Below are 27,489 nucleotides of genomic sequence, written 5' to 3'. Positions count from 1 at the left end.
AGCCGGAAACTTGGCGCACAGAGGGCATCTACGCCTGCGCAAGCTCCGTCCCGCGCCTGCGCGGAACTGGTATCGTCTCCCTGACCGGACATAACGGTCCGCGCGCGGTGCCGGAGACCGGAAGTGGAGGCGAACCGTCGCGGGGCGTGCCCGGCCTTGCTCAACGCCCGGCAGTCCCTGCCGCCGCCGCTGCCGCCAGCGGAGGCCGCTGCCGAGGACTCCTGCAGCCGCAATGTCCGCCAGCGCTGTCTACGTGCTGGACCTGAAGGGCAAGGTACGGACGTTCCCCACCCTCCCCGTTGCCAGGCAACCGGCGGGGGCCTCGCCCCGCAGGGACCCACCTTGTTGCTAGGTAACCGGCCAACGGGCCCCACCCCGACGTCAGGCCTGGAGACCGGAGGGCCCCACCTGAGAGCCGCACCCTGTTGCTAGGTAACCGGGCGGTGGTCTAGGGTCCCTGGCCCTGCCCTGTTGCTAGGCAACGCGGTAGGCCGTCGCCGTTGCCGGGTAACCGGCTGCACGACCCCTCCCTCCATCCCTTGCGCTCCTGGGCGGGGAGCTCAGGCCTTCGGGGACACCGGGGACCCGGAAGTCGCGGAGAGCGCGGTCCTGGCCGGCTGGGGAGCCAGGCGGGACGCCGAGAGGCTGCGCGACCCTTGGCCGGAGGCGGCGAGGCGAGGCGAGGCGGGGACAGGGCGCCCTCGGGCCAGTCTCGCCGTCCCGGTGTGCAGCAGCGTCTGCTCTTTCGGCGCTTTTTCCGTGCCGGTCCCAGGTGGAATTAGGCCATGTTTCTCGTAACACTGAGTCTGTACGAGGGTTAGGCGAGGTGGCAAGCTGAGGCACAGAGAGGCGAAGCAACCTGCCCAAGGTCACACAGGTCCCAGAGAAGTGGCAGGTCTAGGAATCGAACCCACAGTCGTCTGTTCTTTCCGCCGAGCTAAGCGTCAGGCAGGGTGCTAAGGCTTGGGGAGCAAAAACCCAGGCAGCTCCTTCCTTCTGGAGCTCACAGTCCAGTGGGGGAGGTGGATGTTCACTCCCACAAAGCAGCCATCAACGTAAATTGGTGGAGCAGTGAGGGTATGTAATAAGAGAGGTTCACATAAGGCTGGGGGCCAACGAGGGCTTCCCGGAAGGGGGTGACAAGTCAGGTCAAGTCCCAAAGGAGTTGGCCATAAAGAGGACCCATGAGGCTTTCCCACAGGTATCTGAGAAAGCTGCTTGCAGGAGGGGTCGTCGAAGCCTTTCAAAAGTGACCCGCTGCCTCCCCCATGCCCACCCTGGTGGCAGGCACATCTGGCCTCTTGTGTCAAGAGCCCCAAGGACAGGTCCAGGGTGGGTCAAGTGTGACATCAAACAGTGAGAGAAAGGTAGGTGTCAGGTGCTGGCTGGTGGGCAGGGGTCGGCCCAGAAGCAGATGGGGGTGAAGAGGCAAAGCAGCTGCCCCTGCCCCTCCCCCTCCCCCTGGGCACTTTTCCTGAAGTCTCTGGAGTGGGTTTGCCCAGGGCTCACCACCTTGGCTGCCACCCAGAGTCCACAGCTGGGGGCCCCAGTGCTGGGCTTCCTTCTCTGACTGCCTCAGAGGCAGGGAGGACGGGGCATAGCTGGGGCTGGGGCAAGGGGGCAACGTTCCCTGACTCTGTTGCATGTGCTCTTGCTTCCACCTTCACCCAGTCATGTCCCTGTACCCAGAGCTGCGGGTCAGCTCACTCATTCCTTCAGCAGACCTTGCATGAGTGCCTAACCGGTGCCAAGCCTGGTGCCAGGCTCAGGGGGCCCATCAGTGGGACCGTGTCACAGTGGCTGAGGAGTTAGGGCTGCGCTGTGTGACCCTGAGCAAATGCCTTCTCCTCTCGGAGCCTCGCTTTCCTCACTGTTCGGGTGATGCTTCTTGGGGTCCTTGTGTGAACTCAGAGCAGATGTGTGATGTGGGCTCAGCCGCACACCTGGCCCAGGGTCTGTATTAGCCCCACAAGCCTCACAGTCTAGCAGGGGAGATGCGTGTGGAGGCAGAGACGTCACCTCCCAGCCGGATCCGGGCAGCCACAATGGCAGGGAGAAGCCCGAGGGATTGCATTTGCTCCACCTGATCGTAGGCTGGCAGGAAAGGAACTGGCTACAAAAGGCCTCTGGAGGAAGGGAGATGCCAGGGCTGGGTATGGTAAGGTGACCAGGTGGCAGTCAGGTGGACAAGGAGGTGTCCCAATGGGCAAGAGGACTGCAAGTCAGAAGTCCTGGGCAATGCTGGTGCTTGGCACCTGGAGCTGGGAGGGCCTTGGTAGCGAGGATGTCCCATGGGAGAGGAAGCAGGGCCACTGTGAGCACAGGCAGCAGAGCCTCTGCGTGTATTCTGGGGTAGGCTGGCCCCAAGGTGGTCCCCCCGGCAATGGCGTTCCCAGCGCATGGCTGAGTCCTGTGGCTGGCCGTGCTCATGGTACACGGGGGCCACGGCAGCTCCCAGCAGCACCTCCAAACATGGCTGTGCCCAGGGCAGGTGAAGCTTCCTCAGACCTCCTTTTTATTCCTTTATTGAGGGGTAATTTATATGGGGTCAACTGCATGTATTTAAAGTACTCAATTCAATGAGTTTTGTCAGGTACATAAATCCAGGAAACCCTGACCTCACACTTCCATCGCCCCCAAAAGCTTCCCCCTGCCCTTTCAGTCCCTCCCAGCAGCTGACGCATTTTCTACACTCTGATATAAATGGAATAGACAGGATGTGCTCTCCCTGCCTGGCATCTTGCACTCTGTGTGATAACTCTGAGATGTGGCCTGGTGGCCCTGTGGCTTGGAAGTTGGCTCCATGTCCATAGGACGAAGGACACTTGTGGTGTCTCTAATTTGACTCCATTTAAAATAAAGCTGCTTCGCGCATTTGTGGATGAGTCTTGGTGTGGACATGTGGTTTTAGTCCTCTGGGTGAACACCCACCATGGAGCAGCCAGGCCCTGCAGTCACTGTGTTTCGCTTTTGGAGAAACTGCCAGACTTTCCCCAGGCGATTGCCCCTTTCCGCTCCCATGGGCAGCACTGAGAGGCGAGAGGGGCAGGGGCTCCCCTCTCCAGGCCACAGACCCGTTCAGTAAATGCAGGCCCCCAGCATGTCCCCAGACGGAGGTTCTGCAGAGGCCCAGGAACAGCAGGTGTTACTCAGCGAAGGCCCTGAGCAGCTGCAGAGAGGGGCCTGCAGTATCTCCCATGGCCCCCTCCAGCCACCACCCTCCTCTGGGGGTCCCTGGGGGTAGAGATCAGGGACCTAGAGCCCGCCCTTGCATGAACAGGGCCAAGGCTAGGGTCCCTGGAGGGAGGGAGGCCGGCGTGCCTGCCTCTCTGCCCCAACATCCCCCCCGGGGTCACAGAACTGAAAATGAATGCAGCTTCCCCTCCCCACAGGTGCTCATCTGCCGGAACTACCGGGGTGATGTGGACATGTCCGAGGTGGAGCACTTCATGCCCATCCTGATGGAGAAGGAGGAGGAGGGGATGCTCTCGCCCATCCTGGCCCACGGGGGCGTCCGCTTCATGTGGATCAAACACAACAACCTGTATCGTATCCCTCAGCAGGACGAGTGGGGTGAGGGTGAGGTGAGGGGAGGGGGCGCAGTTGAGGGGGTGTCCTGGAGACCTGCAGGAAGGCTTGCCAGAGGTGCATCCGCCAGAGGGGTAGGTGCTGGGCAGGCATGGGGGCAACCGCCCATGGGGGAGCTGAGCAGGTGGGGAGGATGCATGCTGGGAGAAAGGCCCTAGTGAGCAGGGGGCACGCTGCGAGCCTTGGAGGCGCCATCTTAGGCAGACGAAAGCCTTGGGAGGGTGCTGGGCAGAGGCCCGGTGCAGTCGGGCTGGTGTGTGCGGATCTCCGGCTGCCGGGTGGGGGCCAGGCAGTAGGGGCAGGAGTGGGCCCAGGGAAGGGCGCTGGGCTGCAGAAGAGGGGAGAGATTACACCCACATCCTCCCGTCTGGGCCAGAGGAAATGCGGAGTCCCAGGCCCCACCCAGCTCTGCCCAATCAGAAACTGCTTTTCTGCGAGATCCCCGGTGTTTTTCTGTGCAGTGCCCGGGTGGGAGGCTGTGGTCCACGACCCTCAACCGTCTCGCTTAGTTATATCTCACCTGTTTCTAGAAGGCCTGGGGGGCGGCCTGTCACCCGGGGAGCTGAGGGCTGGGGACCGTGCCCAGCGCCTGGGGTGGGGTGGGAGGGAGCGGCTGGACCAGTTTGCAGCTAGGGCCGGACATCCCCCGCGTGGGCAGCGCGGGAGGAGACTGGAGGACTCACTGCCGGTTAAATCGGGGGGGGGGGGGGGGTTCCCGCAAAGCCCGGCTGCGGAGGGGAGGTGAGCCCGCCGCCCTCCTTAGAAAGCCCTGGGGCGAATGGGGGGCGCACGGGAGGGGACCCCCTCGTGGGACTCGGCCAGCATCAGTTCCCAGCCACCCAACTGCGCCGGGCTGAGGTGGGAGTAAAAGTGGAGGACAGGAGGCGCCCGGCACACCTGCCCGGTGGCCGCCTGCACACCCGCGACCCCGTGGGCCCGGCGCCTCGCGTGCACGGCCTCGCCTTCCCCCGCACGCAGGTGAGGACAGCGGGGCCCACGGCCTTCCCTTGGAGTCCTGGCAGGCAGCCACCTCGACTGGGGGCGGGGCTGCGCGCGCCGTGACGTCCTGTGGGCGGGGTTCACGTGTCGTGACGTCCCGTGGGCGGGCTTAGTCCTCCGTGTTGTCCTGTGAGTGAGGTTGTCCACCCTCGAGGTCCTATGAGTGGGCCCGGTCCCACCGTGACGTCACGTGGGCGGGGCCTGTTGCCCCGTGACGTCCTGTGGGCAGGCTTGCGCGCGCCGTGGCGTCCCGGGGGCGGGTGTCCCGGGTCCTGCCGCGAGAGCTCCTTAACTGCCCCGCCACCCAGTGGTCGCCACCTCCAAGAAGAACGCGTGCGTGTCGCTGGTGTTCTCCTTCCTCTACAAGGTGGTGCAGGTGCGTGGAGCTCTGCGTGCTGTGCCCTCCCCACGGGCGGCTCCGGGGCTGGGCCCCCAGGACGGGGACAGGGGAGCCCCCGCGCGCCGCAGGCGGGGGTCAGCGGCCTTAGGGCCCCTACCCTGGTGAGGGGAGAGAACGTGGAGAGGCGGAGCGCCTGGCCGGTGGCTGCCCCGGGAGGGACAGACAGCCCCCCAGGCAGCAGTCGGGCGGGGACCCGGGCAAGCAGCAGGAGGGCAGAGCGCAGCTCAGCTTGGAGCCTCCCCGGGCTCTGAAGGCACGGGTGCCTGGGCCAGCGGGAAAGAGCTTCTCAAGAGGCGTGTTGTCGGCGGTCCATTCTCGGGCCCTCCTAACACCCTGTTGGAATGGGGAAGATGCTTCTGCAGCTACAGCAGCTGCAGGCTGGCAGCTCAGGGAGGCTGGGAGAAGTGGGAAGAGCTACCTGTCCTGCCCCAGCAGTTCCTGCCCCTCAGCAATCACCCCTAATTCAGGGGCAGTGGGTGACAATTTCATGAAGCTTGGGAGAGAGCCACGGGCCTGGGGGTGTCATCAGGAGGGAGGGAGGGAGCCCAGGATGCAGGGACAGGGATACAGAGCTGTGACCAGGCCACCGAGGATGTCCCGCCCAACCCTCACCTCATGCCCACCTCCGAGGCAGCCCAGTGCTGTCCTGGCTGATGCCCCACAGTGCAGGGCTACGACGCACATCGCCAGGCCTGGGAAATGAGCCAGATGGCTGTGGGCTCTGGGCTTCGGGGCCCAAAGGGTGAACAGATTTGTGCCATCATTGGGTCATTCACCCTGTCCCCTTGTCCCTCCTCTCCACATCTGCCGGCCCTGCTGCCCACCCCCCAGGTGTTCTCCGAGTACTTCAAGGAACTGGAGGAGGAGAGCATCCGCGACAACTTTGTCATCATCTACGAGCTGCTCGATGAGCTCATGGACTTCGGCTACCCACAGACCACGGACAGCAAGATCCTGCAGGAGTAAGTGGGCGGTTGGGGGCGGGGCGGGCCTGTCACCCCTGTCCACACCCCCTGCTGTCATGCAGTCCCTGACATCAGGTTTGGAAATGGAAGATGTTGCTTGGCCTTGGTGTTGTCCTGCCCCCCCCTCCCCCAGCCATGCACAGGTTTTCACTCAGTTGCTTTAGGGCGGTTTGGGATCTTTTTCTCACCTAGCATTCCTGCTAAGCCGAGCATCTGTCACTTTGTTAGGTCTTTATTCTCCACCCACATGGAGGCCCTCAGTCTTTCACGCTTAGCAAGTCACCTGCCCTTGTTGTTACCACGATAAACCAGGCTGTGATGACAGCCTTCTCTTTTGGAATACTGCCCTCCAGATGACAGTGGAGGTGTACCGGCTGTGCCTTGGGCGCCTGTGCTGGGCCCCTCACGTCCGATCGATCCAGCCTCCCCATCTTACAGGGCCCAGGCCCTCTGCTGCCTCCCTCAGCACAGCACCTGCTGCTCCCAAGAGGGCAGGGTCCCCTGGCTACTCTCCCCAAGGGCTGGTGCCCCCTACACACCCACCAGAGAGCAGCTCACACCTAGGTCTTGTTTTCTTTGCCAGGTTCATGTAACTTGAGTTAACTTGAGTTTGTTTCTGTTTTGTGAATTATCACATATTCTTGAATTAAACAGCCCAGAGGTGAGACCAGGGCCTCCCTTTTCTGGAGTCCTCTGTTGTTTGGGGTCGTTTTCAAGTTGGTTGAGACTATCCCCCACCCCCGGCAGAAACGTCAGTTTTGTCCTGTCGATAGTTCCCTAACTCTGAGCATGTGGTTCCAAAGGTACATCACTCAGGAGGGCCACAAGCTGGAAACAGGGGCCCCACGGCCCCCCGCCACCGTCACCAACGCTGTGTCCTGGCGGTCTGAGGGCATCAAGTACCGGAAAAACGAGGTGTTTTTGGACGTCATTGAGTCAGTCAACCTCTTGGTAGGCCTTTTTTTTTTTTCATTTGTCTTCTCTATAATAGAAATAAAAACAACTAGACTTTTAAAATAAGCCAAGCCCTGAGAAATGTTTAGTTTCCGTGTGAATTTTCCAGATTGCATGATGCAGTTTAGGCTACTCACTCTTTGACTTCCTAGCTTGTTTTAATTTTATTAACTTTTGTTCTGATTTAGAATTAATACATACATATTATAGGAAAAGCAAAGCTGTATGTGAAGTTAGAAGGTAAAAGTTCCCTGTAATTGGAAAGACCACTTTTCTTAAAAGTTTGTCTTCACTCGTTCAGACTTAATTCCATATGTGTATATATGCAAACAAACGTTTTCCTGCAAAACCAAGATCACAATGTGTAGTTCTCTTGCAATTTGTTTTCTTGGTTTTTGTTTTTTCTGTTTTGTTTGTGTGTGTTTTATTTTCTAAATGGGTAAAATTGGCTTCTCTCTCTATGAAATTTTGCACATGTGTAGATGTGTTTCCCCATTGCCATATCGGGATGTTGAGCAGCTCCCCCACCTCAGAAAACTCCCCCGTGCTGCCCTTTTGTAGCCACACCCTCCCTCTCTGCTCCCTCCCTTCCTAACCCCTGGCAACCACTGTCTGTCCTGTGTCACTACAGTTTTGTCTGAGATCGTCTTGTAAGTGGACTCACACAGCATGTAACTTTTTGAGTCTGGTTTCTTTTATTCAAGCATAATGCCTTTGAGGTTCACCGGAGTTGTTGCATGTATTGGAAGTATATATAAAAAGAAACAGACTTACATTTGCTTTATGTTGGGTTGTGTGGATGGACCGTGGTTTGTTTATTCATTCACCCACTGTAGGACATTTGGGTTGTTTCCAGTTTGGGGCAGTTATAAATAAGGTTGCTATAAACATTTTGTGTACAGGTTTGTGTGTGGACATGAGTTTTCATTTCTCTAGGGTAAATACCCAGGAGTGGGATTGCTGGGTCATACGGTAAGTGTATGTTTAACTTTATAAGAAACCGCCAAACCCTTTTCCAGAGTAGCCGAACCATTCCGCATTCCCACCAATAACAGATGAGCTGGCCACTCTTCGTCCTTGTCAGCACTTGGTGTTGTCAGCATTTTTATTTTTGCCATTTATTAATAGATGTGTAATGGTATCTCATCACAGTTTTAATTTGCATTTCCTGAATGGCTAATGATGTTGAACTTTTTATGTGTTTATTTGCCACCCTTCTATTCTCTTGGGTAAGTGTGTCATCATGTCTTTTGAGCTTTTTTAAACAGGGCTGTTTTACTGTTGTTGAGTTTTGAGAGTTCTTTATATATTCTGGATACCCTTTGGCAGATATGTGATTGATTTGCAAATATTTTCTCCTAGTCTCTAGCTTGTCTCTCTCTTCTCTTACCAGTGTCTTTCACAGAGCTAAGATGTTAATTTAAATAATGTCCAGTTAATACCTTTAAAAATGGATCTCACTTTTGGTGCCACATCCAAGAACTCATTGGTCACTCACTGCCAAACTCAGGGTAACATAAAGGTTTTGCCTAAATTTTTTTCTAAAGGTTTTGTAGTTTTACATTTCACATTTGTATTCACATTCAGTTTTGAGTCAGTTTTTATCTGAGATACGAAGTTTAGGTCCAACTTCATTTTTTCACATGTGAGAAGTCCAGTTGTCCCAGCACCGTTTGTTGAGAAGACGACTGCCCTTTTGAATTGCTTTGCACCTTTGCCAACAATCACCTGTTTGTGCGGGTCTCCTCCTGGACTCCCCACTCTGCTCCCTCAACTGCATACCTATCGGTCGACCTGTGTACTATACCTGTCCCTTTGCTGCCGCCACACTGTTGTGGGAATTGAGATTTGATGGTGAGACGGAAAATCGGGTAGCACACCTCCTCCAACCCCGTTCTTTTTCATAATTGTTTTAGCTGCTCTAGTTCCGTTGTGTAGAATTTTAGAATCAGTTTGTCTACATCTACAAAAAAGCCTGCTGGGATTTTGTTTGTGTTGTATCAAATTTATAGATAAATTTGGGGAGAATTGGTATCTTTACTATGTTGAGTTTTCCAATCCACAAACACGTGTCTCTCTCCAAACATTTAGGTCATTGTTGATTTCTTCCATCAGCATTTTGTAGTTATCACCATGTATAGGTTTTGTTAGAATTATATTTTCTGAAGCTATTATATATTGTACTTTTTTTTTAGTTTAGTTTCCCGTTGGGTATCACTAGTCTGTAAAATATGATTGGTATTGGCTTGTCGACCTGGTATCCCACAACCTTGCTAAACATACTTATTCTAGAAGATTTTTGTAGATTTCATGGATATTTTTAACATAGGATATGTTAGCTGCAAATAGAGACAATTTTTTTTTTCCTTTCCCAACTTTACGCTTTTTTTTTTTTTTCTTTTTTTGTCTTATTGCCCTCACTGAGACTTCCAGTAAAATGTTAAATACAAGTGATGAAAAGGGACTTTTCTTGCCTTTTTCCCTGGAATGTTAGGGGGAGAACATTCAATTTTTCATCATAAAGGTAGGATGTTAGCTGTAGGTTTATCGTAGGTGCCCTTTTTCCGGTTGAAGTTCCTTTCTACTCCTAGTTTGCTGGAAGTTTTTCTTGTGAATGAATGTTATATTTTGTTAAATGCTTTTCTGTATCAATTGTTATGATCATGTGGTTTTTTTTCTTTAGAGTATTAATATGGTAGATTGTATTGCAATATGGTGTATTATTCTTTATATATATTGTTGGATTTCATTTGCTGATATTTTGGAGAGTCTTGGGTCTGTGTCATAAGAGATATTGGCCTGTGGTTGTCTTTTCTTGTAATGTTTAATCTGGTTTTTAGTATCAGAATAATTCTGCCCTTGTACAATGAGTTGGGAGGTGTCCCCTCACTTCTATTTCCAGAAGAGATTGTGTAGCAAGGGTGTTGACTCTTTAAATGTTTGGTAGAATTTGCCAGTGAAACCATCTGGGTCTGGAGATTTATTTTTCAGAAGGTTTTTAATTATGAATTTCACTTCTTTAATGGTTATAGGATTATTCAGGTTATCTATTTCACTTTGGGTGAGTCTTGGTAATGTGTTGTTTCTAAGGAATTAGCCCAGCTCACCTAGGTTGTCCAGTTTTGTGTGTGTTGTTATTTATAATATTCCCTTGTTAATTTTTTTAATGTCTGCAGGGTCTGTAGTGATAGCTCCTTTTACATCCCTAATATCAGTATTTTGTGTTCTTTGTCAGTCTTGCTAGAGGTTTATCAGTTTTATTGATCGTTACACAAAATCCAATTTTGATTTCATTGATTTTTCACTATTGTTTTTCTGTTTTCAATTTCATTGATTTGTGCTCTTTTGTATTTCCTTTCTTCTTGATTTGGGTGTATTTTGCTCTTCTTTTTCTAATTTCCTAAAGTGGAAGCCAAAGATGCTGATTTGAGACCTTTCTTTTCTAATATGAACATTTAGTGCTGTTAATTTCCCTCTAAGGATTGCTTTCACTGCCCACCACAGCTGTTATCTTGGGTTTTCACTTTTGTTCAGTTCAAAATATTTTCAGATTTTCCCTGAGACTTCCTCTTAGACCCAGAGATTATTTGAAAGTGCATAGTTTAATTTCTAAATGCTTGGAGATTTTTTTTTTGGTCATTGATTTTTATTTAATTCCGTCACGGCCTGAGAGTATACCAGTTCTTTAAAGTGTGTTCATGTCTGTGTAATGACTCAGGATTGGTCTCTCTTGGTGAATGTCCCCTGTGCACTTGAAAAGCAAGCATCTCCTGCTTTTGTTGGGTGGAATGCTCCATGTTTACCAATTCATTCCAGTTATTTGATGGTGTTCAATTCTTTTATATCCTTGTTATTTTCTATGAGTTTTCTCTTTTATGAGAGAGGACTGCTGTGGATTTCTGTGTCTCCATTTGGTTTTGTTATTGTTTCCTTCATATATTTTGAAGCTTTTCCTGTTAGGCGCAAAAACATTTTAGAATTGTTATGCTTTCTTGGGGAATTGACACTTTTATCCTTATGTAACGTCTGTCTTTATCTCTGATAGTTTTCTTTGCTCTGAGGTCTACTTTAAGACTTCCTCCAGCTTTCTTTTGATTAGTGTTTGCATGGTATGTGTTTTTCCATCCTTTTATTTTTTTTCATCCTTTTACATTTAACCCACATGTATCATTAGTTTTGAAGTGAGTTTCTTGCCTATAGTTGCATATTCTGACTACCTGCCTTTTAATGGGTGTGTTTAGATGGTTTATATTTAGTATAATGTTGATGTGTTTGGATTAAGGTCTGTTCTAGTTTGCCAATGCTGCCAGAATGCAAAACACCAGAGATGGATTGTCTTTTATAAAAGGGGGTTTATTTGGTTACACAGTTACAGCCTTAAGGTCATAAAGTGTCCAGGGTAACACATCAGCAATCTGGTACCTTCACTGGAGGTTGGCCGGTGGTATCCGGAAAACCTCTGGTAGCTGGGAAGGCATGTGGCTGGCATCTGCTCCAGAGTTCTGGTTTCAAAATGGCTTTCTCCCAGGACGTTCCTCTCTAGGCTGCAATTCCTCAAAAACGTCACTCTTAGTTGCACTTGGGGTATTTGTCCTCTCTAGACTTCTCCAGGGCAAGAGTCTGCTTTCAACGGCCGTTTTCAAACTGTCTCTCATCTGCAGCTCCTGTGCTTTCTTCAAAGTGTCCCTCTTGACTGTAGCAAGCTTGCTCCTTTTGTCTGATCTTACATAGTGCTCCAGTAATTTAATTCAGACCCACCCAATGGGCAGGCCAACACCTCCGTGGTAGTTATCCAATCAGAGTCATACCCACAGTTGGGTGGGGCACATCTCCATGGAAACACTCAAAGAATTACAATCTAACACTGATAGGTCTGCCCACACAAGATTACATCAAAGGTAATGGCATTTGGGAGATATAATACATTCAAACTGGCACAAGGTCTATCATTTTTTTCTGTTTGTTTCCTTTGTTTTTCACTCCTCTGTTTTCCCTTTCCTGTCTTTCTGTGTTTTTTTTTAACATTTCTTAGTATTCTAATATCTCTACCATGATTTTGTCTATGTCTCTTTGTATAATTTTGTTAGTGGTTGTGGTAAAGCATACTTACTTTGTCACAGTCTACTTAGAATCGATGTTTTGCTACTTCGGTTGGGATACATACAGGCCTTCCTGCCCACCATGCTATAGTTTTCCTGTATATGTGTGTGTATATTGAAAACCCCCACAGACAGTGTTATAGTTTTTGCTTTCAACTGTCAACCTGTTTTAAAGAACCCAAGACGAGTACAGCAGGCTGCTTTTGCCCAGATAGCCTTTCTTTGCTTTTCCTTCATTCTTGATGTTATCTTCATTCTGCTTGAGTCCACTTGAGTTGAGTTTTTTATTTTAGTTGTTAAATTTTTCAGTTCTAAAATTTCCACTAGATTCTTCTTCTTATCTTTTATTTATTTACTGAGACTTTCTATTTCAGCGTTTGTTACAAGAGTGCTTGCCATTTTCATAATAGCTGTTTAAAGTCTTTGTTGGATAACTCCAACGTCTGCATCATCTCGGGGTTGATGGTTGCTGGTGGTGTTTTCCCATGGGAGTTGAAATTTCCGGGTTCTTCATGTCCTGAGTGATTTTGTATCTTATCCTGGACTTTTTGAATATTATACTATTTATAAGATTCTAGGCCGTGTTTAAATTACGTGGAAAATATTTTTATTAGGCGATTTGAGTTCCAATCTGCCATCTGTGCATTCAGTTTTCAGGGCTTGGTGTCCATTTTGCCCTCTGCGTCTGTCCCAGTCTGCTCTGCCGTGCACTCAGTCCGGCCTGCGCATGAGCTCTGGAGCCGCAGACGACTTCGCAGGCTCTTCTCTGTTGAGCTCCTGCCTCTCTGTGAACCCCGCACTACTTTGTGGTTCCCTGGGGCTCCTCTTTTTAGTTCTGTGGTCAGAGACTTGAGGATCGAGTGATCCCTCTCTGTCGTTTGTATCCGTGTCCTGGCTCAGGTAGGGGGAGGAGGAGAGAAAAAAGTGGGCGGTGGCACCACCACCTCAGAGCTGCAGCTGGGGCAGAACAGAGAAGTGGGGAGACGAGGGCTTTCCACAGCCCCTGGGTGTCGGGGTTCCCGGCAGGTCCCTCTGCCCGCTTCACTTTCCCACGTCTAGCTTCCGCCACACTTTGCAGTCTGGGCCGGGGCGGGGGACGCTGCTGCCTCGGCACGTTCTTCCCCGTCCCCTGGTCTCCGTCCTTTTCAGTCTTTCTGGTGTTGCCCCGTCCGTGCATCTGTCCAGGTGCTGTAGTTGTCATCAGCGGCAGAGAGAGGGCGACGTGTGCCTGCACCGAGTCACCCGCACCTTGTCCAGTCCTGCGTCGTAGATGCCCTCGCATCTGGGGTTTAGACGGTCCGTGCGCGGGTCCCTCAGGCCCATTTCCGGCAGGGGTGACACGTTTTCTGGGCGCTGAGTTTCTGGACGTGGAACTGCTCTCCAGAAAGGCCTGGTGGCCTCGGGGCAGGTGCACTCATCGTCTTACTCTGTAAGCCGTGGAGTGAAAACACAGCTTACAGACAGCTGAGGGGGAGAGTGCCGAGAGCTGGCTGTCGTGGTTATGGGGTGTCTCTGCTTCTGCACAGCACAGCTTGATGGAGGGTACGGACACCCCGGGTGTGCCCAGACACCCCTCCTAAGCCTGGGTCCACAGCAGCCTCCAGGCTCTGGCAGTGCCACCTGGCCCTCGGCACTCAGCCCTCCCCTGGAGCAGGCTCCGGCTCTGGGCTGAGACCAGAACGAAGCTGGATGGCCGCCCGCAGGTCCACACTAGCCTCCTGGGCCTTCCTCCGGCTCCCCTGCACCCACGTGCTCAGTTACAGGGGGGCTGGCACAGTCAGGTGGAGTAAGCACTGGGTGCCACCACCCCCCAGGGACAGGCAGGCAGATCTGGGGCCCAGGAGAGACCAGAAAGGAGGCTGTTGAGGATGGGGGACCCCACTGAGGCCAGAGCGGACGGAGCGAGGGGTGGTCCCAGGAGGGGGCTGGGGATAGTGGGGTGGGCCTCCTTTCTGCTCTGTTCTCCCCTTCCCCTAGAGGTGGCACCCTGGTGAAGGGCTTTGGTTTGTCCCACGTGGGGTTTATCAGCACCCGCGTTGGCTCCAGCCTCCTAAAGCCTGGAGAGCTGGGCCTGCTTCCTGCGGGGTGGGGACTGCCAGTCTTCTCCTGGGGAGCAGGGCTCCTGGCCCCCGAGGCATCTGGGTTTGTGGGCATCGGGCTCGCTTGTGGTGTGGACGCAGCCTCACTAGCAGAGGTGGTTGGGGGCTCCTGCCATCCCCCCTTGCCTTCAGCACAAGACTCCCTTCCGTGTGCCTCAGTTTCCTCACCTGAAACGGCCCGAGGAGAGGTGCTTGTGCTCCTGGCCCTCCCTCCCCGATGGCTGCAGCATGGGCCTGCCCCATGGCATGTGCTCAGCCCCCTCCCAAGCTCCCTCCTGGTCCGGACACTGGGGGGCAGGGCCACGCAGCCGTGGAGCAGCGCCCGCCTTGTTGGCGCTGGTTCCATTCAGGATTCCTGTGCTGTTGGATCACTGGGTATCGGGCTTTAGCATGACCCTGGGGAGCAGGGAGTGGTCAGGATCCAAGGAGCTGCCCCAGATGGACAGTAGGGATGAGAGAGAAGGCCCCTGGCCTCGCCGAGAGCCCAGCCATGGGTGAGGTTACCCGGGCCATCAGGGAGGGCTGCCTGGAGGGGGTGGCTGCGTTGGGCCCTCGGACAGGGTTCCAGGCATGGGGTCACCAGGCCCCTGGGTGATGGCGGTGGGGAGCCGGAGGCCTGAGGCCAGCAGTGGGGGAGGGCAGGTGTCCCAGCCCACTGGTGTGGAGGTGGGGGGATGGCACGGGTGATGAGGCTGGAGCTGAGCTCACAGTTCGGGATGCTTGGGAGGGGAGAGCGGGTACCCAGAGGGTCCTGGGGCGCGGAATGGGCAGCGGCTGTTGCAGGCCCCCCTGACGCCGCCCCTGCCCCCAGGTGAGCGCCAACGGCAATGTCCTGCGCAGCGAGATCGTGGGCTCCATCAAGATGCGGGTCTTCCTGTCGGGCATGCCCGAGCTGCGCCTCGGCCTAAATGACAAAGTCCTCTTCGACAACACGGGCCGTGAGTGCCAGGCCGGGGGGCGTAGAAGACATGGGGAGGAAAATGCTGGAATGAGGGCCACTTGCCGTCCTGCCTGCTCCTCTCGGGCTGCAGGCAGTGTGGCTGGAGGCCATGGCCGCGGTGCCAGCTCCCACCCCAGGCCAGGACACGTCTGTGCACTGGGGGCTGGGGTGGGGCAGCTGAGGGTCTGAGGCTCCATCTTTCTAATGCTACCCCCATCCCCTGCCAGGCCCATGGTGGGCGGAGCAGGAGCTGAGGCCCGACCTCTCTGGCCTCGGCCATCATGGCAGCTCCCTCACAGCCCACCTCACCCACCGCGCACCTCGGGGGCTGAGGAAACCAAGGCAGGACCAAGGGATAGCTAAGCCAAGGCTTTTGGGGAGCCCCGGGCCATCCCCACACCCCAGCCAGTTCTGTTAGTCATTCAGCAAACGTGTCCTGAGCAGCTGCCCATCAGTCCTGCCCTTGGGGCCCAGAGTGGCACCCAACATGAGGGGGGGAAGTCAGGACCTTGCCCATCTGGGGGGTCTGCTCTGCCAGGGGTGGGAGCGAGCATGTCCGAGAGGGTGGCCGAGGGCCTGGGTCGGCCCCGCAGCTCCCCCCACCCCCACCCCCCACCCCAGGTGGTAAAAGCAAGTCCGTGGAGCTGGAGGACGTGAAGTTCCACCAGTGCGTGCGGCTCTCGCGCTTCGAGAACGACCGCACCATCTCTTTCATCCCGCCTGACGGCGAGTTCGAGCTTATGTCCTACCGCCTCAACACCCACGTGAGTCGGCCGGGGACCCTGGGGCCTCTGCCGCCCCCTCCAAGAGGGTGGAGGGTGTGAGTCCACGAGACAGAACCCTTGGCTGCCCCGTGGCTTCCCCTGTGCCCCAAGGTGCCCTGGTGCAGGCAGGCAAGGGGCCCGGGGCTGGGGCTTGGTGCTGCACAAGCAGGTGCAACGCAGCCTCTGTGCCCCCAGCAGGTGAAGCCCCTGATATGGATCGAGTCCGTGATCGAGAAGCACTCCCACAGCCGCATCGAGTACATGATCAAGGTATGTGCGAGCCACACATGGGGCCAGGCGAGGGACGCAGGGGCATGGAGAGGAGGGCCGCCGGCAAGGGTGCACAGCGTCTGGCCTCTCTAGGGCCTCTGCCACGGGGTCCCCACCCAGGGGTTGTTACCATGCCCCCCCCGCACGGCCTCAAGCTCCTGGGGTGGGGGGACATGCCCCCACCAAGCAGGGGGATCTGGTCCCCGGATGTGCAGCCCAGGCTGGCCCTGGAGGACTCCCCGTCTGCAGGGTCCATGCAGGGTGCGTGGCAGAGACGGTGCTTCCAAGATCAGGCGCTGGGAGGATCTCGGGGGTGAGCCCCACAGCTGGGCCGTGTTGCCTCCATCCCCCGAAACCTGGGCCGGCGCCTGCCTCCCCTCCAGGCCAAGAGCCAGTTCAAGCGGCGGTCGACGGCCAACAACGTGGAGATCCACATCCCCGTGCCCAACGACGCTGACTCGCCCAAGTTCAAGACCACCGTGGGGAGCGTCAAGTGGGTCCCCGAGAACAGCGAGATCGTCTGGTCCATCAAGTCCTTCCCGGTGAGCAGGCTCAGGCCGGCTCCCCTCTCGGGGGGACAGGCTGTCTGTAGGCTGGAGCAGCTTTTCGGAAGCTGCCGTCTCCGGGGTCGGCTCTGTCGCTGTGGCTCCTGGTGGCTGGGTTTGTGGGTGTGGGGCCTGGGGTGCCTGTGGGCGCGGCGGCCGTCACGGGTTGTCCTGATCCGCTGGCGAGCACAAGTTCCCCCACATCTCCCCTCTCACTCTGCCTGGGTCCCAGGGGCCTTTGCGGACAATCCCAGCCAAAGCAAAGAAGCTGGAACACGTGACCTTACAAGTGCTGGACTGTTGTTTGGTTGGTTGGTTTTGGTCAGTATTTTTCCTCAAAACAACCATGTAGTCACATTACAGGAAACGTAGAAAAGAGAAAAGGGGAGAAAAAAAGCCTGGAATTCCACCGCCTTATGCAGCTGCTGTTGGCTTTTCAGTGTATTCCAATTTCATCTTTCTTACCTGTGTATTTTTGTTTTGCAGAGTTGTTAGCAAGGAGCAGGGCCAGTTTTGTGTTTTTTTTCACACAGTGTTCTATCAGAAGTGTTCCCTAGGTTGTTGACTGTTCTTGGCAATCAGTTTTGGCAGCAACAGAATATTCCAAAGGGAACAGTACCCATCCTGAATTGTTAGGCTGTTCCATTTGTTTCCCACATTCCACTGTGAAAAAGAGTGTTTTTTTAAATACGTAGGTTTTACCCTTGGGAAGACGGTTGCTGCAAAGGAGAGGCTAGGCCTCCCTATAGTTGTGCCTAAGAGCCTCCTCCCGAATGCCTCTTTGTTGCTCAGATGTGGCCCTCTCTCTCTGGCTAAGCCAACTTGAAAGGTGAAATCACTGCCCTCCCCCCTACATGGGATCAGACACCCAGGGGAGTGAATCTCCCTGGCAACGTGGAATATGACTCCCGGGGAGGAATGTAGACCTGGCATCGTGGGATGGAGAACATCTTCTTGACCAAAAGGGGGATGTGAAAGGAAATGAAATAAGCTTCAGTAGCAGAGAGATTCCAGAAGGAGCCGAGAGGTCACTCTGGTGGGCACTCTTACGCACACTTTAGACAACCCTTTTTAGGTTCTAAAGAATTGGGGTAGCTGGTGGTGGATACCTGAAACTATCAAACTGCAACCCAGAACCCATGAATCTGGAAGACAATTGTATAAAAATGTAGCTTATGAGGGGTGACAATGGGATTGGGAAAGCCATAAGGACCACACTTCACTTTGTCTAGTTTATGGATGGATGAGTAGAAAAATAGGGAAAGGAAACAAACAAACAAACAGACAAAGGTACCCAGTGTTCTTTTTTACTTCAATTGCTCTTTTTCACTCTAATTATTATTCTTGTTATTTTTGTGTGTGTGCTAATGAAGGTGTCAGGGATTGATTTAGGTGATGAATGTACAACTATGTAATGGTACTGTAAACAATCGAAAGTACAATTTGTTTTGTATGACTGCGTGGTATGTGAATATATCTCAATAAAATGAAGATAAAAAAAAACACACACACAATGCAGGAGTAAATCATAAAATCAGTGACATGGTTAGCTCTAAAGAGAGGAAGGAGACAGGGCTAGCCAGCTTGGACTGGATCTTATTTTGCATATTTGACTTTGAAACCATGTAAATATGTTCTCATGAGTGTAAAACAAATCAAAATATGAAACATAAGTAATTTCTAAAAATCCAAAGCAAAACAGACGTTAACAGTATATCGAGTTGATGACAACCACACAGACAAATCACTTGACATATCCTGAGGACAAAAGAAACCACAAAAAACATGTACACGTTCCTTAAATGTGCGTGCATTCATCTCCTTCCCCTTCTCAGGTTTCTCCACATCGACAGGTCACTGTGCAGTTAAATCAGAGTCGGCGTTTTTTTTTTATAAAGCTTTTTTGATACGTAAGACATATATATGGTTCAAAAGTCACAACTATAAAAGACTCAGCCGTCTCCTGTCCCTGAGCTCTCAGTCCTTCCGCCTGCTGTGGGGAAGCATTTTCATTTGTTTCTTATTCTTTTGATGTGTCTTTTGGTAAAAAGCAGCAAATAGGGGTGTGTGTTAAGTATCTGTTCTTCTTTCTTATGAACGTGTGGCTTATCCCATATATTGTTTAGTACCTTGCTTTTCACTCCTGCCCATTTAGGGAGAATGTCGCTATCAGCCACATAGCGTGGCACTCATGGCTGTTGGTCTTTATTCCACCACCCCACCGAGGACACGCTGGCAGCTGCGGGCTTTAGAGAGAACGCCCTGACTGGGGGCCTCCTGCATTGCCCGTCTGCCCCGGGAGCCGTCAGACTGGGGTTCTGGGTTGGAGGGTGCACGGGTCCCAGATTCCGTTGGCTCATGCCAAGCTCCACTTTGCCAGTGGAGGAGCTGCCGCGCTTTCACGTGTTTATAAAGCTTTTTGGATAGATAAATCGTTTATATGCCAACAAGCCAGCACAGATGGGGTCTCCCCCTGCCGTTTTTGCCCACCCCCCCCTTACTGTGAGCAAGAAGCCCCTTCTCCTGCCTGGGGCCACCGGCCGCCTCTCCTCGCCTCATTTCTCCCTCGGTTCCATCATTTTCTCCTTGGTCTCCAGGAGCCCTTCATCCATCAGCTACAGTGACCCTGTCTCTTTGACCTCAGTTAAATGGTTCTGCCCCATTCAGTGTTTGGTTTTTGGCTTTGCTCCTGGTGTCTGCTGCTGGGTGACTTTTCTGTTGGTTTTTTGGTCATTGTTTCACATAGTCAGACTTCTTGTTTCTGGACGTTGAGGCCCACTTGGAAAGACTTCCCCAGTCCCAGTTACAAATGAATTCAGCCGTGTTTACTTTGCACGCCTGTACGGTTAGGTTTTTTCCTTTAGATTTTAGGTCCTTTTGGACGTGGTCTGGAAAACAGGGTGACGTACAGTTCTAATTTAATCTTTTTCCAAACAGCCATCCAGTTCTCCAACATCGCATACTACAAAAACCCTTTTTCCCAGTGCTTTCAGGTGCCATCTTTAGGAAATACCAAACTTCCCTATGGCATTAGGTCTGTTCCTGAACTAGGGCGCAGGGCCCCAGTCTTGGGGGCTCATTGCATTCCAGCCCCGCCCCTCGCACTACACCCCCCATTCCTGTTCTCTTCCATGGTTTTCCTGGGTGCTCTTGCTTGTTTAGTTTTACTTGTGAACTCTGGAATCAATTTGTCTAGCTTCAGATAACTGATGTTTTGTTTTGTTTCTGTTGGGATTGCATTTAATTTACAATCTTTGAGAGAACTGACAACCATGCGAAGCCTTGTCCCACCCAGTCTCGCTTCTGTGAATTCAGGACTTTTACCTTCTGTACCTCACATGGGCTTTTCCAAGTATTTTTAAAGTACTTCTATCTAAGGCGGACACGCTGACGTACATGCAGAAAAGCACATGCAAGCAGCTTAGGGGGTTCTCTCGGCAAACACATGCCTGTACCCGGGACCAGTGGAAGCCACAGAGCATTCCGGGCCCCCGGGAGTCCCCGAGGCCAGCCCTGGGTCTGCACAGTTCTCCACAGTGGGACTTGCAGGTCATCGTGCTTGTCGGTGGTGGTTTCTCTTCCACGGCTCCTTCCGACAGGCGCTGATTGTGTGGAGTTGTTCTGTGTCCTGGCCCCTTACTGGGTTCTCTCGCTTGTCAGAGTCATTTTTCTGGAGATCCTCTTAGGTTTTCAGGTTCTCCCTTGTGTCATTTGCAACACGGTGCAGTCTTCTCTCCTCTCCCTGCGTCTGGGCACGGGCTTGTCTCTGCTGCCCCCTCCCCAGGCCTCCGGGTCTCCCCTCTGAGCGGTGCTGCCTCGGGCTGGGGTGCAGGCGCGGCCTGCTCATGGTGCCTTCAGCTGCGGTGGGCGGCACGTTCTGCCCGGCAGCCTGCGATCGTGTGATGCTTCTGTTCGGCTCTCCTAGCAGGATGGAGCACAAACCGGACCGCGGTGCGTTTTCTTTCTAATGTGCCGTTGGATTCTGTTTGCTAACATGTTAATTCAGATTTTTGCATTGATGTCCATGAGATTGATGTCCCGTTTTTCTCCAGGGTAGAACAGTTTAAACAGCATTGAGTTCACCGGGCCTTGAGTGATTGGTTAGACTTCCCTTGTGTACCCACCTGGATCTACTTCATATCCTCTGAGGAACTGGGCCATCAAATGTTTCCATTTCTTTTAGAGTCAGTTTTGGTAAATTATATTTCCCTTGACAAGTATCCATTCCAGCCACTTTCAAATTAGTCTACACAGAGTTGTGGGATGTGGTTTCTTTTTTTCTCTTCCTTCTCTTATGATAGTTATTTTTCCCTTGTTTCTTGTTCTATGTATTTGAGCCCCTTTCCCTTTTTCTTGAGGATGTCACCTGGTGTTTGTCTGATTATTTTTTCCCAAAATTCGCTTTTTATTTGTTCTATTGTTTTTCTGTTTCCTACGTCACTGATTTTAATTTCTTCTTTCTCTGTTTTGAATTAGATGTCCACTTATCATTGCTTTTACATTCGCACTGATGTATGTATTTAAAGTCCCGAATGGTCCTCTGAGACGTGGCTTGGCTGTAAACCCCACAGATTCTAGAAATTCTGTCACCAGAGAGTTTTTTAAATTTCCTGGTGGAAGGGCCTTTTTGTTTTCTGGTTTTCTTATCACTGTAGATTTAGTGCCTTGAGGTAGAGAATATCACTTGTACTGTTTCTACTTCGTGGACTAACACTAGGTCAGTGTTTGTAACTATCCCATCTGTTGTTGAGAAGATGAAGTTTCTGCTACTGGAGCAGAGAATTCACCACACGCACCCCTGAGGTTTCCCAGGCGCCGTGACGCTGTCTCGTCTGAACGGAGAGCTGTGTCATGGTCCATGTCCCACCTTTTCCTTGTTCTCTATACATCTCCTGTGGCATCCACTTTACAAGAGTTGCTGCCGTGTTACTTGGTGCATAGATACTCGTTGTTCTGTCTTCACCGTAGATTGTAGAACTGCAGCCTTTGGGATTGTGAACCATCCTTCTTTGCACCTTTTGTTCTTTGTGGTCTGAATTCTCCGTTGTCCCAGCAGCCCGACGCTTCTGCCTGCATGTAGCTGGCCTACCCTGGCCCGGCATCCTGCTGTTCTAACACCTTTTCGTGCTCTGCTTTTGCAGCACAGAGTGGGGCTTTGGGCTGTGAGCCCACCTGTAAATGGGGGACTTGGAACAACAGAAAAGCATTGTCTCCCCGCTCTGGAGGCTGTGGGAAAAGCCCTAAATCAAGCTGGGAGCGGGGCCAGCTCCCTTCAAAGGCCGTAGGGGAGGGTCCTTCCTGGCAACTTCTGCTGGACCCGGGCCTCCCCTCCTGGGTGTCAGTGTCCGTTGCCCCCGTCTCCCCTCCTGTGCGTCCTCCTCCATCGTCCCGGCCCCGGCCTCCCCTCCTGGGTGTCTGCATCCTATTCCAAGTGAGGTCCCATTCTCAGGTACCCAGGGGTACATGAATTTGGGGGGACGTTGGAAGATGCAGTTTTTGGTGGCACCCGAGTTCAGTACATGGACCAGCAGGCCGATTCTCTTCCCGGGCACCTGCTTTGTCTGCAGCTCTGAGTGCACTCGCAGTCGAGACCCGGCTTGGGGCACCAGGGCAGGCAGAGGCCCCTATTGGCCCTGGTGGTGGCAAGCAGAGACCCGGCCCCCGACACTGTCCTGGGGTGGGTGCAAGGGCAGTGCTGGGGTGCGGGGCCCCCGAGGCTCATGAGGCAGCTCCCGCTCCGTCGGAACAGCGGCGGTTGGTAAAGGACGTGGAGGAGGCTGGGACGTGGGCCCCGTCGTGGAGTCGCACCCGGTGACCCCGGGGCGGAGCTGCCTCTCCTGGGGTCTCACCGGGGTCTCCCGCCCCAGCTCCCCTGTCCACTTCTCTTTCGCTCCCACGCGTTGTCCTGAGGCTGGGCTGGGGCTTCCCTGGGCCCTTGTCCCGCGGCTCCTGCGCCCACACTCCCCCATCTCTCCCGGGCTGCCCCGTCTTCCAGGTGGCTGCTAGTTTTCCCCTAGGAGTTGGGGAACGTCCTCTTGCTCCTGAGACTTCGGCAGGTTTCCCAGATGGCCTGGCAGGGCTTCTCCCATCGCCCTGTGGGGGACGGCCGGGAGGGGCCTGGCGGGGGGCAGGCCTCGGCCTGATCACAACCCCTCCCCGGCCCCCCAGGGCGGCAAGGAGTACCTGATGCGGGCCCACTTCGGGCTGCCCAGCGTGGAGGCAGAGGACAAGGAGGGCAAGCCCCCGATCAGCGTCAAGTTCGAGATCCCCTACTTCACTACCTCGGGCATACAGGTACGTGGGCCCTGGGCTGGGCCAAAGCCACAGGGCCAGGCGTCCTCTCCCCTAAGGCTCGGGGCCCGTGGTTAGGGCCCCTCCTCAGGAGGAGACGCAGGGAACCAGGGGCTCTTGGGGTCCTGGACCCTGTTCTCCATTCCAGGGTGGGTGGGGTGCAGACTCCCCTTCACTCTGTCCCGGAATTCTCCAGATTCCACTGGAGACGTCTGCCCAAGGGCACAAAGCCTGGCTCTTTGCTGGGTCTTCTAGAAGGGGCTCTACCCTGCTGCAGCCCCTTCCCCGGGACTCCCAGCCTGTGTCTCCCACCCCCACTCAGCTAGGGGAGGGGGGCAGGGCTGACAGGGCTGCGTGCTCAGGGCCTATACCTGTGCCCCAGGTGCGCTACCTGAAGATCATCGAGAAGAGCGGCTACCAGGCCCTGCCCTGGGTCCGCTACATCACCCAGAATGGAGGTGAGTGCGGCCCCACCTGGGCTGTGGGGGGGGCCAGAGGGGCCGGCCGGCTGCCTCTGGGGTGAGGGGGCACTGGGCACTAGAACCCCCAAGCCCATCGGGTCCCGAAAGCCTTGCGGGTGCCCCTGCTGTGTGCAGAGGGAGGACACTGCTTTCCTCGTCTCCCAGACTATCAGCTCCGGACCCAGTGAGGCTGCAGCCCACCCTCGGCTCTACGTGTGGTCCTGGGGGGCCCTGGGGACGCCCCCTCTGGCTCCGTGGATCGAGGACAGCAGCCCCGGACCCTGGCTGCCCCTGGCTGCTTCCTTCTTGAGGTGCACGCTCTGCCTTCGGCCCACTCACTCGCCCTGTGTTGCCCTTTCCCCAGAGGGGCCTCTCGAGCGGCCTCATCTCTGCCCCCACCCCCATCCCGAGTCCGTTTTGGAGACTGGAAATGAAATCTTTCCCTCTAAAGGTAAAACGCAGCCTCCGTGCCGTTCTGCTCTTTGGCACTGAAAAGACTGGGGGCCTGTTGCCTGACGGCTAGCTATAGACTCTCTCATCCCCAGGGACTGGGCCAGGCCCACTGGGTGGACGGGGTGGTCCTCGGTGGCTGTTTCTGTTCAGTGTTGTAGTTTAGAGTGTCCTGGCTTTGGTCTCTGCTGTCCGTGTTGACCCCTGCTCGAAGCTCCCGTCCCCAGGGCCTGCCGGCCGCAGGCAGCACTTAACAAGGCCGGGCCCAGCCCCCTCGCCTGGGAAAACCAGGCCCCCCACCCTCCCTGTCTTCCTCCTCACGAAGATGGAGGCCGACCATCACCTGGAGGTGGCTGCCGCGGCCCTGGCTCCAGCTCGGAGGCCGCCGGGTGGTGGACACCTGGGGCCCACCCGTGCCACACCGATACTGTCCTTCGGCCACATCAGTGTTTCCCACAGAGGGTAGGGCCGGTGAGGTTGCTGGCCCGGCCTTCCTCCCTCCAAGGGCTGGGGCGGGAGCTCCTGTTACCTGGGCCCCCCTCCTGCCTGTGTTCGTGTCAAATTACATTAAATTCCAGTTATTAAACAAACATGCTCCTGCCTCCCTCTGATACAGCCGGGCACAGACAAAGACACACACACACACCCGGGTGACCCTGGCCGCTGCTGCTGAGACCACCACTGCCGCGCCCAGGGGCTGCAGACAAATGCTCTTCTCTTGGCCCTGGTGTTTCTTCCACTCGCCCGGCCCTCAGGTCTCCAGCAGCTGCCCCCCTGCTCTCGCCCACCACTGCCCTCCCTGCAGTGTGGTCCCCAGACCTCCAGTGGGCTGCTGGGAAATGCAGGTCCTCAGCCCACCTGCCCGTCTGAGTCAGTCTTGGGATGGGGCCCCGGAGACCCTTCAGCAGAGGTCTCCAGCTGCTGCTTGGGTGCATCAGCGTTTGAGAGCCACGGCCTAACTGCCTGGCCTGCCCCACCCACCTGCAAGGGCATTGCTCCCAGAATTCTCTCCCTCCCTCGGCCGGGTCCCCCAGCCGCCTGCTGGACAGGACACTGCCCTGTGGAGGTCCAACCCAGTGAGAGCCCTTCCCATCGGGGTAAACCGTGCCACCTCGGTGGAGCGCTCCGCCAAACACCTTGGATGTGTCCTTGGCCCCGCATCCCTCGCTGCCCACAGGCACACCCCAGCCACCACCTCATGTTCCCATCCTCACTGCCATCCTGAGGTCCAGGTCTGCCCCCCCCCCCCCACGTTTGTCCTCATAGAAAGCACCGTAGCTTTACGGTGTAGACCCGGGGCTTGTTTCCAGCAGTGTTTTGGACAATGCTTTGTAAAAACCCTCCAAATATAAAACACTTAGAAATGCAGAAAACAAAACACATGCAGATAGTCGTACTCATAAGAAAGGGAAATCGGCAGGGCCCAGAATAATGGGGCTGGACACCAAAGAACAGGTGTGAGCTGATGCAGGGCTGCTCCTGGGAGCCCAGGGGCCTTCCCAGGCGGGTGGCTGGTGGGACTGTGGGCTCGGGAAGCTGGTGACATGCACGTGGAGCTGGGGTGTCCGGAGGGGTTGTTGTACTTGCAGAGAAACGGTGAGCAGAAAAAACTACCCTCTGACCCAGGAAGACAGAAAGTGCTACTTGTTCTCTTGGCCTGAGACCTGGTTGAGAAAAAACTTCCCTTCTGACTTGTTACCACCAGTTTAGAGTTGAAGTTTATACCCCGGTAGGATCTGGAAACAAAACCTTTCTGGGGGATGTAACCTCAGCCCTCACTGCCCAGGATTCCCCGTGTACAGCCACCCTGAGCATGAGTGCGCCTTCCGGAAACTACAGAGCCCGAACGAGAGCAGACGGGTCAAGGCAGGACCAACCCCCGAAGGACGGAGTGGAAGACAGTGATCGGACACCATGTGAGCACAATGCACGGTGAATTCACCTAAAGGGTTCAAGGCAAAAGGATAAGAGAGCGAGATGCTATCGGAAAACCAGACTGTTGCAACACATAAGGCAGATAATTTGCCTACGAATTCTATACATCACTTCTCTAAATTACTTAGAAAAGGAATCTAATAGGAGAACAGGCAAAACGTGTGACCCGGTAATTCCGAGAAGGTGAAATACTAATGGCAAACGAGAAGATATCCAGCCTTGTAGTAATTAAGGAAATAAACTCAGACCACGGTTAGATGCTATTTCACACTTAACCACATTGGCAACAAATTGAAACGTCTGGCAAAACCCAGAAACTGGCGAGCAAGTAGAGCCACAGAATGTGCTTTGTGCCACTGGTAGGTGTGTAAATCGGCAGGATCCCTTTTGAAAACTGGCAACTTCCAGCAGAGTGGACCGCCCTGAACTGACACCTGCAGCTCCCCTTCCTGAAGACCCCTGGCCCTTCCCAAACGGGGTTCCGCGGGAGACCCAGCCCCAGCGTCCCAAGGCGTCTGTTGTAGGTAACAAATTGGAATTAGCTTCTTCCCTGCACATCTAGAACGAACCAGCCATGTGCCACCCATGGGGAAGTGAGACGATCGTCCCTGATGCCAGTTTCCAAACGGCAGATTGCGGAATTCTAGTTGAGAAAAGCCCTTTCGCATGCACACGTGAAGAGATTACACATGGCAATACCATTCATAGCTTTGTTCATGATGCAAAGGACCAAAAACCTCTCTCACACCCCTTGGTAGGAAAATGGGTCACCCCGATCTAGCCATACAGTAGAATGCGGCATAAAGTAGAATCAAATGAATTTGTGATTCTGAGTGAACGGGACAACGTTGAGTGGAAAAGGCAGGTTACAAAAGAAAATGTACAGTGGGGATACAATGTAAAGTACAAAATATGTAAACACACCAAAGTAATGTCATGCCTGAGAACTACAAAAGCCAAAGCCCCTGGTTATCTCTGGAGGCAAAGTGAGAAAGGGAGTGTCATGGGGCCTCGCCATCTTAAGCTTGGCGTGGCTCAGTGTTTCATCCTTCACGCGTCCTTATGCCTTTTGTAGTTCATAAATCCTGCTTTATTTAAAAGAAAAGACAAAGTAGATATGGCAGGAAAGGCGGAATTTCTGGGAGTGAAAAATAGGGTCATAGAAGTTAACAATTTGGACGGAAGGAGATACAAATACAGATGGGCCACCGTCGGAGGGTGTTGGTGAGAGAGGAGAGAGATCTGAGGCCATTACCCAGGGTAGAGCAGCACAGAGGATGGATAAGATGCACGCGTGTGTCCAGAAGTGAGCGGTAAGAGGCAAAACAGAGTAAGAAGGCCCATCAGGTAATGTGATATGAGTCAAAAAGGAGAGTGGAGGAGTGAGGGAATATATGAAGAGAAAATGGCCAGCACCTTCCAAAGTCGAAAACATCATGAGATGTTCAGATTCAGACATCCAGTGAGTGGGATAAATAAAACCCAAATCCAAAACGGAGAGCATGGCAGTCAAAATGCAGAACATCAGAGGCTCATAAAAGCAGCACGAAGAGAAAACAGAACCACACATGCATGTACAACCATTGGCCGAGAACAGGCTTCACAGCTCTGACAACAGAAGTAAAAGTCAGAAGTCAGGGAATAGCCTCAGATTGCTCAGAAAAAAAATGACCCATCTAGAATCCTGTGCCCAGCTAAAAGTCTAATTTAGAAGCCAGAAAAAAATAAA

At 53.7% G+C, this 27,489-nt stretch overlaps 1 protein-coding gene across 4 annotated transcripts; it reads left to right on the top strand.

Moving 5' to 3' along the window:
- The first annotated feature begins 83 nt into the window (after positions 1-83).
- AP1M1 (adaptor related protein complex 1 subunit mu 1) lies at positions 84-24,415 on the top strand. Of its 4 annotated transcripts, none has more exons than XM_037818180.1 (13): positions 84-274; positions 3,393-3,549; positions 4,896-4,963; positions 5,819-5,949; positions 6,756-6,903; positions 7,843-7,878; positions 14,916-15,042; positions 15,666-15,808; positions 16,007-16,078; positions 16,462-16,620; positions 22,792-22,917; positions 23,297-23,372; positions 23,541-24,415. In XM_037818180.1, the coding sequence occupies exons 1-13, from the start codon at positions 233-235 to the stop codon at positions 23,561-23,563; spliced, it is 1,308 nt and encodes a 435-aa protein (XP_037674108.1). In that variant the 5' UTR covers positions 84-232; the 3' UTR covers positions 23,564-24,415. The 4 variants fall into 4 exon arrangements, with proteins under 4 accessions (XP_037674108.1, XP_037674107.1, XP_037674110.1 ...); XM_037818179.1 differs by having other exon boundaries at positions 16,004-16,078; XM_037818182.1 differs by lacking the exon at positions 7,843-7,878.
- The last annotated feature ends 3,074 nt before the right edge of the window (positions 24,416-27,489 follow it).

Source organism: Choloepus didactylus, chromosome 25 (assembly GCF_015220235.1).
Source record: "Choloepus didactylus isolate mChoDid1 chromosome 25, mChoDid1.pri, whole genome shotgun sequence".
Taxonomy (NCBI): Eukaryota; Metazoa; Chordata; class Mammalia; order Pilosa; family Megalonychidae; genus Choloepus; species Choloepus didactylus.
The sequence above is the reverse complement of the archived record's forward strand: the minus strand, read 5'-3'. Positions and strand labels throughout refer to the sequence as shown.

Excerpts from the sequence above, each read along its gene's own strand:
- AP1M1 (XM_037818179.1), top strand. The coding sequence starts at position 233 with ATGTCCGCCAGCGCTGTCTACGTGCTGGACCTGAAGGGCAAG. Across the intron at positions 275-3,392 it reads TGCTGGACCTGAAGGGCAAG|GTGCTCATCTGCCGGAACTA; the intron begins GTACGGACGTTC and ends CCCTCCCCACAG. Across the intron at positions 5,950-6,755 it reads GACAGCAAGATCCTGCAGGA|GTACATCACTCAGGAGGGCC; the intron begins GTAAGTGGGCGG and ends GTGGTTCCAAAG.